At 33.1% G+C, this 14,270-nt stretch overlaps 1 protein-coding gene across 4 annotated transcripts in view; it reads right to left on the reverse strand.

The window, feature by feature from the left end:
• Positions 1 to 243: 243 nt before the first annotated feature.
• Positions 244 to 14,270, reverse strand: part of LOC132112924 (dystrobrevin beta-like) — a 43,322-nt gene continuing 29,295 nt past the window's right edge. For 3 of the 4 annotated variants that reach the window (XM_059520683.1, XM_059520685.1, XM_059520682.1), the window contains 10 exons: positions 8,995 to 9,085; positions 8,676 to 8,761; positions 7,491 to 7,604; positions 6,563 to 6,659; positions 6,373 to 6,393; positions 3,830 to 3,989; positions 2,614 to 2,703; positions 2,478 to 2,531; positions 1,555 to 1,588; positions 244 to 1,443 (listed from right to left, as the gene is read on the reverse strand). In XM_059520683.1, coding sequence (XP_059376666.1) covers positions 1,575 to 1,588; positions 2,478 to 2,531; positions 2,614 to 2,703; positions 3,830 to 3,989; positions 6,373 to 6,393; positions 6,563 to 6,659; positions 7,491 to 7,604; positions 8,676 to 8,761; positions 8,995 to 9,085 — 727 coding nt within the window. In that variant the 3' untranslated portion in view covers positions 244 to 1,443; positions 1,555 to 1,574. The remainder of the gene's footprint in view (positions 1,444 to 1,554; positions 1,589 to 2,477; positions 2,532 to 2,613; positions 2,704 to 3,829; positions 3,990 to 6,372; positions 6,394 to 6,562; positions 6,660 to 7,490; positions 7,605 to 8,675; positions 8,762 to 8,994; positions 9,086 to 14,270) is intronic. The other variant, XM_059520684.1, reaches the window with a different exon arrangement.

Raw genomic sequence — 14,270 nt, forward strand, 5'->3', positions numbered from 1 at the left:
ATGTCATAATTTTGACCATTTTATCTCAGTTTTAACTTTTTGTCATTATTTTGACTTTTATCTCTTAACTATGACTTGGTATGTTAATTTTGTTATAATTTAGATTTAAAAAAAAAAATCTTTTATGACAGAACTTTTTATGTCAGTTGTTTTTCATGTCTGATTTTTTTTGTGCTTTTTTGCTTTTATAATTTTTATGCTTTTATGACAATTATGCTTTTTTATCTCAGTTTTGACTATAATTTTGACTATTTATTGCATAGTTTTGACTTTTTATCTTATAATTATGACTTAGTATGTCATCATTTAAAATTTTTATGTCATAATTACGAATTAACAAAGCATTTTTTTCTCATGTGGCTGAGACGGGTTTCCATACAACGATTTTGCTTTCCACACTCCATAAAGATTTTATGACCTGTGCTAATCTTTGACATTTGACCTTTGTGGTGTCAAAGTAAATTCCAGCCATTTGTTCACAAGCGTTGCTACTGCGTTCCTCTCTCAACAGTCCCTGAGCACTGGTTTCATTTATTTTACATGAGTACACACAATAACTGAACTCAATAAAGCTTTTGAAGTAACGTTTACAGAGACGTGTGCACTCAAAGATGGCTGGTTAAGCTGGTTTATGGATATACGGAACATACATCCGTATTCCATTAATGTCCGTTTATGCGCTCCAAAAATACAGAGAGATACATGTGCGATATTCCAAACTAAGAGGCATAACCGAAGCGCTAAAACAACGGCCACAACGACAGGCTAAACTTAACACAGTAGCGGAAATCCCAGACAAACTGCAAGCTCTACGAGACGTCCCTGATATATGGTGGTTCGGATGCGTGTGATGCAGAAGCAGCAGATTGATGTTCAGAAGACTACAAGGAGCGACGGAGCAGGCATCACTCGAGTCGGTCAGAATAAATGTCACATGCAGAGCAAATACAAGCCATCTCCATCTATCCAGTAGAGCCACTCCATGCATTAAAACACAAAAAAATCATCACCAGTTTTACAAAAAAGCTTCCTGTGTGGGGAACATCTGGAAAAATAGCTACAGCATAGATCCATTTGAGTGACGTCATGAAGATGCACAGTGCGTTCGTTTCAGAGAGTAGTAATCACAAAGTCGTAAAGGTTTTTTAAGAAAGCACAAGCAAGCCATTCTCATGGGTAATTTGATAACAATGGATTTATACAGATAGACATAGAGCTAGATTTATATATATATATATATATATATATATTTATATTTATATACTTTCTAATAAATACAACTTGCTCTGTGCAAGGTGTGATTCACATAGTGAAACCCAGCTGGGGAAGAGCATGCATTTGTCTATGTGCGAATGCCAGAGAGCTTTTAATGCCGCTGGTTGTTTCCTGGGGCTTAGAATGAAGGGGTGGAGTGCCTTTTCCCAGAATGCTTCAGCGATGACACTGGACAAAACACAAATTTAAGGTTAGGGGGTCATAATGGCTCCAAAGTACATTGCACTTTAAACTTTGACTTTAAAGGCAGGACTAGACAATGTACTCATTTATACTTACATGAAATATTCTATATTCTTTTACTCTGACTCAGCTAGAAAAGAAAGAAAAGAGGCCTCAATCAAACCGAAAAAACTACGGTCAACTAATGACTACATTCTATAAGCTGGTGACTTTGGAAGTTTAATATCTAAATAATTAGGGATGCACAGATATTACAATTCCAGTAATCTGATAATTATTGTCATGCTATGTCCAAGAACCAATAAATTAAGATTTATATTATTTATACTACTATATATAAAATATATATATAAATATATATATATATACTGCTAAAAGTGAATTTAGGCATCACATTATAATGTACAGTACGAAAATGGATATTCATTTTGCTGAAGATTAACAGTGTTTTTGTTTTTAAGATTTTGGTTTTAAAAGATTTTAAAAGGGCACTAGATGACAACAAATTAAATTAAATATACAACATCAGCCAATGTACTGTATATACTACTTAAAAAAATAATAATAATGTTTTAAATGTTTTAAAAGAAGTCTAGGCTTCATTTGTTTGTAAAATACAATAAAAGCAGTAATGCGAAAAACTGTTTTCTATTTTTATGATGCTTAATATTTTAGTTGAAACTTTTGAATGATAGTGTATGCAAATTTGTAAATGATAAAAAAAAAAAAAAATAATAATAATAATAATAATAATAATATATATATATATATATATATATATATATATATATATATATACACACTGTACATAAAATCATCAATTTTGGTCAATAACTCACACAGTACTGTGCAATATCGTGCATCCTTATTAATAAAAGCTTCGAAGGTTAATAAAAGAGAAATGGACTTTGGGCCTTTACTGTTTTAATTATTACATCTGTTGTCATTCTGAGAGAACAGAAGTAAAGGAATAAGTAAGAAATAAGGGTAAAATGGCAAGAAAAGCCTTTGGTACTCACCCTTCTCTCTTCCATTTCGCATGTTACACTCTTCTTCCTCCAAACCGTCATCCACTGCAAAATTTACAAACATTCAAGTGACCACTCAAATCACGAAGTGAGTACTTAAGGGAGAGAAGTGAGTGTACAAGAGTACCTGAGTGAAGTTCCTTCACTAGAGATGACATAGTGTTTGTGATGGAGTCTGCAGCCACTAAAAGATCATTACGGAGATTTCTTGGTACACCTGGATGAAAGAGGAGCAAAAACAATATCCAGAGCTATAATATATCAATCCAAAATTAATTTAGCGACTTAAATTTTTGTCTGTTCCTCACTCAGAGCTATCAAATGGCATTAGATGTCTAAGACCAGGGGTGTCAAACTCAATTCCTGGAGGGCCGGAGCCCTGCAGAGTTTAGATTCAACCCTAATTAAAACACACCTGGTCCAACGAATCAAGTTCTTCAGGCTTATTTGAAAACTACATGGTATGTGTGTTGGAGCAGGGTTTGGAACAAAACTCTGCAGAGCTCCGGCGCTCCAGGAATTGAGTTTGGTACCCCTGTCTTAAAATATTGTCAATAACAGTTGTATAGACTACATTTATGGTATTTTGTAGTACTAAAAGCCCCTGTCCTTTTTATAGAAAAGATTGGTTTGGACATTCTTCCCCTAAACATCTTCTAATCCTCTTGTAAACTTGTAATGAATATCTTGTAATCATCTTCTAAAACTATTCTAAACATCTTCTAATGCTACTCTAAACATGTTCCACACATCTAGTATACATCTTCTAAACATTTTCTAAACATCTTTTGACCATATTGTAAACATTTTCTAATCATGTCCTAAACATTTTCTATACATCTTCTAACCATTTTTAAAAACGTTCTGAAGATCTTTTATTCATCTTCTAAACATCTACTAAACATCTTATAAAAAATTTCTAATCTTCTTCTAAACATCTTCTAAACATCTTACAAACGTCTTCTAAATCATATTCTAATCATCTTCCAAACATCTAAACATTTTCTAATCTTCTTCTAATCATCTTCTAAACATCTTCCAAACATGTTCTTAACATTTTCTATAAATCTTCTAACCATTTTAAAAAAAAGTTCTAAAGAAAATTTATTCATCTTCTAAACATCTACTAAACATCTTCTAAATATTTTCTAATCTTTTTCTAAGCGTCTTCTAAACATCCTCTAATCATCTTCTAAGCGTCTTCTAAACATCCTCTAATCATCTTCTAAGCGTCTTCTAAACATCCTCTAATCATCTTCTAAATGTCTTCAAAATGTCTTAAAAACATATTCCAAACATCTTATGTGGATGATAAAGTCAATGCAAAGTTTGACACTTCTCACCCTGAGAGAAGGCATCCAGCACGTCATCTCCGACCCCTGCCAGGCAGTCCTGGGGCGTGTGTGTGGGGGTCGAGCCGGCTGAGGTGGAGCGGATGGGCATAGGCATGGTGCAGCTGGCACTGTGGCTGGGAGATGAGTGGGGCGAACTCCCCGTCTGAGTCTGCAGGAGGGAGATGAGGAAGGAGAACGCAAAAATGACAGTAGATTTATAACAACTTGAACCTCCATTGGTCCCTCGCTCCCCATAAAACACTAAAGCTAGAACTGCAGACACGCTGATACATATCTGATCTGTTTCTTTAGGTTGTAGTGCATACATCTTTGGCCTGAGAGCTCACTGAGCATCATGCAAATGCCATTAGAGAAGCAAAAGGAGGGTAGAAAAGAGCCGCACTGTCCCACAGATTGATGCTGGGCCCAGGGCCTGTGGCCCACTGCCAGGCAGCAGATGGCTGGCCAGACTGCAGTCACATTAGACGTGAGGTGCTTAGCCCTGATGAAAGGAGAGCAGGTCTCTGATATTTGGCAGGGACACATGCGGCTTGTCGTCCCTCCCTGGGTCACAGGAACAAAGCAGCGGGACTTGACTGGAAATGGGAGCTTCATGTCCTCGTTATGAGGAGCAGACGTGACAGAGATCACCCACAGAGACAGTCTGCAATAAGCTCACGAGATAAACTCATGCTTTATTCTTATTAAGCAACTTTCCCCTTTCAGTCATTTTTAATATCAATTCTGTAAACAGTTCCTTACCATTACATCATTTCAAGCCTAAATGACTTTCTTTCTTTTGTGGAACACAATGGACTGATGGTCCAAAAGTGAAAAGAGTAGGAATGCACCTCTATTAAAATACATTAAGATACAGATAATAATTTTCAAGTCACAGCCAATGACTAACAAAGCAATTGTGTCTAAATAAATAAAAAAAATAAAGCAACTACTGTGAATGTAGTCATTACAGTATTATAATGTACACAGACTTAAAATTGCACATTCTTTTTTGAGATTTGCTAAAAATTGCATTACAAGATAAAATACAATCAAATATCTGTAAATAATTCTGAGTAAATATTTTGTGTCTATTTAATTAAAAAAAATGTACATACGTGTATATATATATATATATATATATATATATATATATATTAGTGGTGGGCCGTTATCGGCGTTAACGTGCTGCGTTAAGGTGAGACTCTTATCGGACGATAAAAAAAATATTGCCGTTAATCTATTCTTAAAGTTGGGTTGAGAGCTGGGTCTATACTATGCGAGCTATGATGGCTTTGACCTTGATATTTTAGCACGGATGTATGCCTAACCGAATTGCACTGTAGGGGGCGAGAACGAGTCTTCGAACCTGTGTGTATGCCTACTGTGAAATTACCATATCAAACGTGACGTGTTAACATGGATGCAGCTGAAGCCGCCGGTTTGCTTCAGGGAATTTTTTTTTCTTTTCCCAATGGAAACCTCGACAAGACGCACGCCTGTTTCACACATAATCCGTCTGCAGTGCGTATGCAGTCCGTTTGCGTTACGTATGTGGTGCAGAAGCAGCACGAACTCATGCTTTCACACAGGACACGTTTGCAGTCCGCTACACGGTACATGAACGATCGCTGCACTGCTGCAGACGCACCGCTCCTGGAACACACTGATGAACCGCAACCGTGTGAACACTTGAATCCATTAACATGGGTGCGTAAAAAAATACGAAACGCATACGCACTGCACACGGATTATGTGTGAAACAGGCGTAAGGTCGTTTGCACCTTGTGCAATGTGGAATTAGTTTACAGCTTTCTCAAGCAGTTTGTGATGCATTTTGGAAACAGGAGATGAGCCCCTGGTCTAATGCACCACGTGTCCTGAGAAACCCGTTCTCAAAGACTTACTTTTAGTCATTATTTTATTTGGGTAGCACACATATTCTGAATGCCTTTGGCAGAATTCAAATGAGCCATTTTAATCTAGATTAATTCCAAGATTACAGTAAAATTAGTCTAGATTAAAAAAATTAATCTATGCCCACCACTAATATATATATATATATATGCGCAAAGTTAAGATCAATTAAAATGAACTTAGCTGTGACTGTTATATGACGGTCAAGTCATTATAACATTCACAGATGATAATTAAAACAATTAAGATCCACTGTGAGTGCTATATGATGGCAGTCAAATGAGTCATGAACTGATTTCAAAGTATATTTATAGCATTTTCATTGTTTCCAGAGCTTGGTTGGAAAAAAATCCCATTCATTTTCATTGCATGGAAAAGAGCAGCCTGAACATTCTTTATAATATCTCATTATAAGTGCCACAGAAGAAAGTAAGTTAAAGTGAGTAAATAATGACAGAAGGTTTTATTTTTGTCAGCGATCTTCTCAATTTTTCGTCGTTATGCAACCTGTTAATCTTTCACCTATCACTTTTTGGAAAATGCCTGTTTAGCCATACACAGCACATATGTCAGTTCAGAGTTCTGCAGCTGTGACCCCGCATGTTTACTTTAGAACTGCAGAACTGAACACTTACGGCCTGTTTCTGCTCTTCATCCTGTCAGCCAGAAGATGAGAGATGACAGTGAGTGAAAGCAGACACGTCAGAGAGACCGCAGTGGGGAATAGAAAGGTGCAGAAAAAAAGAGAGCAAACAAATGAAGTTTTCATACATGCCGAGGCCGAGGGAAATAAAGAGCCAAATTGTTGTCCAACAAGTTTTGTACCTTCAGCAGCCTCATGAGACCTTCCAGCTGGACCATCAGTTCTCTCCTGCTCTCCTGAAGGGCCGACATGCGCCTCTCCAACTCGTCTTTTCTGTGCCTGAACCAAATGACAAACAAAATGAATAAGTGAATCACCATATGAATCATAAAAATCAATGACTGCCAAATATACGCGCCTTAAAGGGCACATATGATGGAAAACAGGATTGTCTTTGCTCTTTAGAAATAAAAAGCTCCTTGTACTATGTTCATAATGCAAAGCTTCCTCCATAACCCACTCATACAATTTATTAAAACTAAGTGGCAAAAACGGCTCATGCTATAATGGTACCGACTTCAGAACCAAGATATTCGCATATGCCGTTCTTAAAGATACAGTACTGAAAACAAAGCTTTAACGGGTTTAAATGATGACGGCTAATGGTAAAATTGAAAACTAAATTATGAAATCCTGATTAACATAACATAAAAAAAATCATGACAAAAATGTAGAATATGACCCCTTTCCACTCAAATCTTTCATTAAATACATACAGTCGTACTGCTCAGACTGCACATAATGTGACTAAATCTCCATGAAACTAAAACAAAGATGTCAAAAACACAACATAATGGAAATGTGCTCATTCATTCATCTAATGAGACCAACATATCATTAAGAAAGCTAATTTGGCTCCTACATGCCCTCTGGTGCCTATAAAAGGTACTCCGTCTACATAACTTGAACAATGACTACAGGGAGTGAAATCCCACCCAGTCCATTTAAAACCTGTTATGCTCCTAATAACCTCAAACGGTGTGAAACACTCTGGTTAACTGAAGTTATGGGTAATTTAGCACTGAACGCTTCCTCTTTACAAATCTGAACTCGAATACTACATGCATTCTGTTGTTTTGTGTGTGTGTGTGTGTGTGTGTGTGTGTGTACCGCAGCAGTCGTAGCTCTGCCAGTAGAGTGGGGTTCTGCTGGGCTTTCTCTGGAGTGGGTTGAGAAGCCTGTTCATGTTCCAGACGCAGACGCTGGATTTCCTGCAGTATCTCCCTTAATGCACCAAACACAGAAACCAAAATGAACGTCACTGGCACCTACTGAAAGCACTCAACTGTAATGAAACACAGTCTCATTAATCACTCTTGACTTTAACAATAATATTAATAATAACAATAATAATAATTATTATTATTAATAAAACATTCAATGTTTAAATTAACAATATACTATACAACTATACATAATAATAATAATAGGCATTATTACTATGGTTGTTAAATCATTTAATTGATAACAACAGTAAAGTATTTAATTTAAATATGTAATGTTTTTATCGGTTGAGTAATTAAATACATTATTATTATTATCATTATCATCTTCATTATATAAATTGGTTAAATGTAATTAATTCTCATTTTATTGTTTGAATATTCAAGTATATTAAAATAATATTAATAATAATATTTATATGATTTCATTAGCTGCAATTAATAAGTATTAATTGTAAATAATGTTTAAATATTGACATTTATTTTTGTTTGAATAATTGAAAGCATAACTATTATTATTATTACTGCTATTTCTGTATAATATAATTAACTCTTAATAATATTTAAATATTGAATTTAAATAATGTTTTTATCCGCTTAATAATTAAATATTATTATTATTATCATTATCTTCATTATATAATTTGGTTAAATGTAATTAATGATGATTTTATTGTTTGAATATTCAAGTATATTCAAATAATATTAATAATAATAATTATATGATTTTATTAACTGAAATTAATAAGTGTTCATTGTAAATAATATTTAAATATTGAAATGTATTTTCGTTTGAATAATTGAATGTATAACCATTATTATTATAATTATTATTATCATTACCGCTATTTTCTGTATAATATAACTTTTAATAATATTAAAATATCTAATTTAAATCATTAATGTTTTTATCGGTTGAATAATTAAATATATTACATGATTACAGCATTTCAATTATTGTTATTCTTTTACGGGACAGTAAATATGAATACATAATGACTTATTTTCATTTAGCTTGAAGAAATGTAGTTCCATCGCATAGCAAGAAACATTTAACCGTTTAAAACCCCACCTGTTTTTATTCTCTAGTTCTGCGATGAGCTGTCTCTGTTGCTTATTAGCATCAAAGTTGAAACTCAGATCAGATGGAGGGCATTGCTAAAAGACAAAATAATAAGCAGCGCTGATTAGGCTCAAAACTAATTATAAAGATGCCAATAAATGAACAGATATAAAAATATGGCGCATAAAGCCAGATGTACACAAATGAATGCTATTGATTTTCAATACATTTCACAAAGTAAAAATAGTGTCCTCTGAAAACGTCACCAACAAGGTGTTTGTTCCTTCCATTGTAAAGTACAGGAGTGTGTTTGTGAAGTGAGTCTCACGGTGGAGTTGCTGGCCTCTGCTGCCAGACGAGCAGCGTATCGCGCGATCAGACGATGCTCTTCATCCAGTCTGCTGGGACTCTCAAGGGTGCTACAGTCCAGACGGAGAGACAGAATGAGAAGAAATACAAACAGCAGGAAGAAGAGAGACAACGAGAGGGATGGAGCGTGATGTGTGTTCCAGAAATCAACATGATTAATGAAACATCTGAGATGATAGATGAGCGTCAGGAAACAGGTTTGGGGAAGATACTCTAAAAAATAGAAGATATACACTCATACTCATAGTTCAAAGCAGATTAAGTACAGCCATGATACATCATTTCATTTATTTTAAAACTATTATACTTTACATAACATAACATATAACATAACATAACATAACATAACAAGCTACTTTGACATCATGGCTTCCAAAGCTATTTTAATACTATTACACTTTATATAATATAATATAATATAATATAATATAATATAATATAATATAATATAATATAATATAATATAATATAATATAATATAATATAATATAATATAATATAATATAATATAATATAATATAATATAATATAATATAATATAATATAATATAATATAATATAATATAATATAATATAATATAATTAGCTACTCTGACATCATGGCTTCCAAAGCTATTTTAATACTATAACACTTTACATAATATAATATAATATAATATAATATAATATAATATAATATAATATAATATAATATAATATAATATAATATAATATAATATAATATAATATAATATAATATAATATAATATAATATAATATAATATAATATAATATAATTTAATATAATATAATATAATATAATATAATATAATATAATAAATACTCTGACATAATGGCTTCCAAAGCTATAAACTATTCATAATCTACAGTTTATGATATACATTTTAATATTAAAATAATATTATATTTTATCAATCCTATTTTCATCTCATCTTATCTAATATTTTTATTCAAATTTTGTAGTGAATCTTGAGTTAATATTTTGTAAAGGTTTTTTTAATTTTTACAGACATTTTTACAGACATTTGTTATATAATATAATAAATATATGTTGGGATATTGTTATTTTAAGTAAATATTTTTATTGTTCATTAAATTACAGCAATTTTATATATTTATATACACAAAGTCAAGATGTATAATATATTTTTTCAATTTTGAGTAAATATTGTTATAATATAATATAGAATTTCTAAATTGTTAGAGTGAATTTTAAATAAATATTGTGTAAATAATTTTTACTAACAATTTTATATACATTTTTTGTAGACAAAGTAAAAAAAAAAGTATTTAGCTGGATTTATGATTATTATATTTTCTTCCACATTGAACCCACAACCTTTTGCGCTGCTAACACAATGCTCTACCACTGAGCCAGAGGAATATCCCCAATTTCCTGAAAGGAGCTGAAACATAATTTCAGCAATTTTATATAGATGTATTTTTTTTATAATTACATCCGATTATTTGTAATATATCAGTTTTAGCGTTTTCATCCATCTAAGATCCTCAGAGCAGGTCCCTTGTGTCTGAATGGATGCAGAGCAGTGAATGCATAGGCTCTGGTAGTGTGCTGGCTCTGATGTTATAGGGTTTGGCATATGGCTGGAGCAGATGACGGAGCATATGTTTTTCTTCAAGTGTACTACAATTAGGAGTGAATTACGTGCGCATATGTGTGAATGTGTATATTCTGCGAGTTAGACACCACACAGAAACACACATTTATCAACTTGCATACGCCGCATTCATCAATCAAATGTAACACAAATATTACATCAGTCTGATAATACAATAGGATAATAAATGAGTTGCTGTGTCAGTGTCTGAGGCCGCGCCGCCGTGACCTCCCTGAACTCTCACAGTCTCAGCGGAGTCATTCATTAAGAGGGATGTTTTCATGCCAGACATCGCACAGACAGACATGCTGTTTATAATAATCAGTGTCACGCTGAGAAGGATCCACTTGTTGATATGGCACCCGACAGCGACTGTTAGACCCTTATACTGACACTTAAAGGTGCTCTGGGTCATTTTTTCTCATTAAACAGCTTTACGCAAATGCGTAAATGACTTTCGACAAATAGGTTTAAAATGATGTGCACTAAAGCAAGGGACTAAAAAAAGTCTTTCTCATATTTATTAAATTGAAATATACACCTGCAAACGTAATCATATTTACTTATTAATAGTAATAATAATGTTATTATTATATTTAACATTATAAAATATTCAATTGTATTAGAAACTGTATTTGAAGTATTAAACATTACTAAAATATAATAATTATAAATAATATAATAATAACAACAATAGCCTACTACTACAACTGCTGTTAATAATAACAATACAAATTATTTATTGTCCATTATGAAATTATAACAAAATTCATTTATTAAATTTGCATTTGAAATATTTTTATTATTATCACAACATATTACAAGAATATTCATTTGAAATATAAAAAATTACTAAAAGTAATGACTATTATTTATTACTTTCACAACATTACATGTAACATTACAGTAATATGCAATTATGAAAAAAATGTTATTCCAAATATATACATTTTATTCCGAATAATAAATGACTCAAATAAAAAAAAAGATAAATAATATATAATGATTGTAATGATCATTTATCATTATTACTACTACTACTACTACTAAAATGTTCAATTATTAAAACTGCATTTGAAGTACTAAAAATTACTCAAATCTAAATGTTATGCAATAGTACATTAAACAATGAATTCCAATTATTACATTATTAATTATAAATTCAGAAATATAATATTATTATTTTGTTATTTTCCTGTGCTTATAAAAAAGTGCAACTAAACAGGCCCATGTGTGTGATTCACCAGCCACAAAATGAGTACAAGTGAAAAAATTAACCGTCCAAACGTGCAGCCCCTTATGGAAAATTAAAAATGTATGGTCCATAGTTTCCATGCTTCCTCTATACAGTCCAAAAAAAGAAAAGAAATATACTATCAAAACAGATCACATCACCTCAACTTTATTGCCAAAATAAAATAATATATGGTAACTAGAAGTGACGGTGTGAACATCAGCCATTCATGATAAATATTAACAAACTAGTACATATAGTTATTAGTTTGAATAGTTTAAGTCTTAAGAATAGTGTAAGGGTCAGAGAGAAGACATACAATGGCCATGAAAATCTAATTCTTTTACATTCTATAAAATAAAAAGTACACTCTTGAGCCTTTCCAATCCAAAACTGGATAAAGGACACGGAGAGCATATGAACACTCACTGTACGGCGAGACTGTGATAGAGCTGGAGTCTATGATTTCATATCCACTGACAGATGGTCAATACTCACTTAACTTCAAATTAAAAACTCATTTGGAGCCAATGGAAAATGATATTTCTGTCCTGGCAGCAAGACTGGCCATGACCCAGCAGACGATAAATTCTACACAAGGCCACTTGTCCTTGAAGGCCGACCCGGTAAATAAGAGGTGCACCGTCAGCAGAGAGACTCGCTCGCGCTCACTGTCCCGCCTACAGCTCTGATGTTCCTATAAGGCCACGCAATCACACCCAAAATGACTTAGACAGAGAAAAAACACTCCTTATGAAGGCTCGAGGCCCACAAAGTTTCACACAGAATCTTGTTGCTGAAGGTTTGAGAAGTTAGAAAATTCTTTTTTTTTTTTTACCTTTTCTTTCACAAAACACACACACACACACAAGATTTTCTATCCCCTAACCCAAAACGTACTGTACCCCTTACAGAAAACCTGTTTGCATTGTTACACTCTCAGATAAACATCATTTACTATTTGTATTCATTTCTTTCCCTCGTTGGGACCACAGGCTGGTCAAGTGTCAAAAATTTCAGGTTTTACTATCATTGTGGGGACATTTGGTCCTTACAATGCATGTAGCATAAACAAGGACACACACACACACACACACAACGACTTGTGTGTCACCCAGCTCACGTCCCAGGTTTGTTCCAAGTGTCACTACTGAAGTGGAACAAGATGATGATCTTGTAACAGTGTGCAAGTGTAGATAAAGCTGTCTGTTTTATAAATTGCTTGAGCAATGTCATTTTGGAAAGTCATCTTCATTAAGCTGTAATGCACTGCATTACTGTCCAAACAAAATCATCAGTGGCTTACAGCATGGCAGACATCAGCATTGTGAAAAGTTCAGTACGAAGATAATATATCTAAAAGAAAAAAAAATGTTAAAAACCAAACTTTTACAGCATTGTAGTAATACTGAAACTTAATTCCACAGGCACACACTGACATTTCTGCATTTCTCTACCAAAAGTTTGGGGTCAGTTAGATTTTTTTTAAGAATCTAATACTTTTATTCAGCAAGAACACATTAAATTAATTAAAAATGAAAGTAAAGACATTTACTGTAAAATGATAATGATTCCTATTTCAAAAAAATGCTGTTCAACTTTCTTTTCATCAAAAAAAAAAAAGGGTTAACATAAAAATATTAAGCAGCAAAATAATAAAGGAAATCTGCAAATCAGCATATTAGAATGATTTCTGAAGGGTCATGTAACCAAACATAATAAAACTTATAAAACTTTCTTAATGAACGAGTGTGTTCTTCATAATAATAAATACATTTTCCTTGTGTTTGTGTAAAATGTTATTTTAATCACTAATCACCCACAACTTAATCGAACCCGTTGCTTAATGGCAGAGGTGGGTAGTAACGAGTTACATTTACTTCGTTTCATTTACTTGAGTAATTTTTTGGGGTAACGAATACTTTTCGGAGTATATTTAAAGATGGGTACTTTTACTCTTACTGGAGTAAATTTTGGGGGGAAAATCTGTACTTTTACTTCGTTACTGTGGGCGACGCTCCTCTCGTTACTTTATCTTAATGCAATAAATGTTATTATGCTTCAGTTTATTCCAACGCGCCGTCTACTTTTCTCTGGGCAATGAGCGATGCCCATTCGTGAATGATTCATTCTTTTGATTCAATTCTGTTCAAAGGCTTGATCAAACCAGTTGGCAAACGAGTGAATTGGTTCATGAATCAGTTTGAATGAGTCGTTCAGTTCCCTGCCGCACGTGCTGAGTTGTAACGTTTAAGAACAGAAAGAGCGTTGAAAACGTGGCTGGAACTGCACTGAATTGAAATCTGCAAAGGTTATTATTTGCTAGCGATGGAGATCCTTATTAGATGAACACCGCGTGTGCTGTCTACTGTTTAACAGGTA

Source organism: Carassius carassius, chromosome 32 (assembly GCF_963082965.1).
Source record: "Carassius carassius chromosome 32, fCarCar2.1, whole genome shotgun sequence".
Classification (NCBI taxonomy): domain Eukaryota; kingdom Metazoa; phylum Chordata; class Actinopteri; order Cypriniformes; family Cyprinidae; genus Carassius; species Carassius carassius.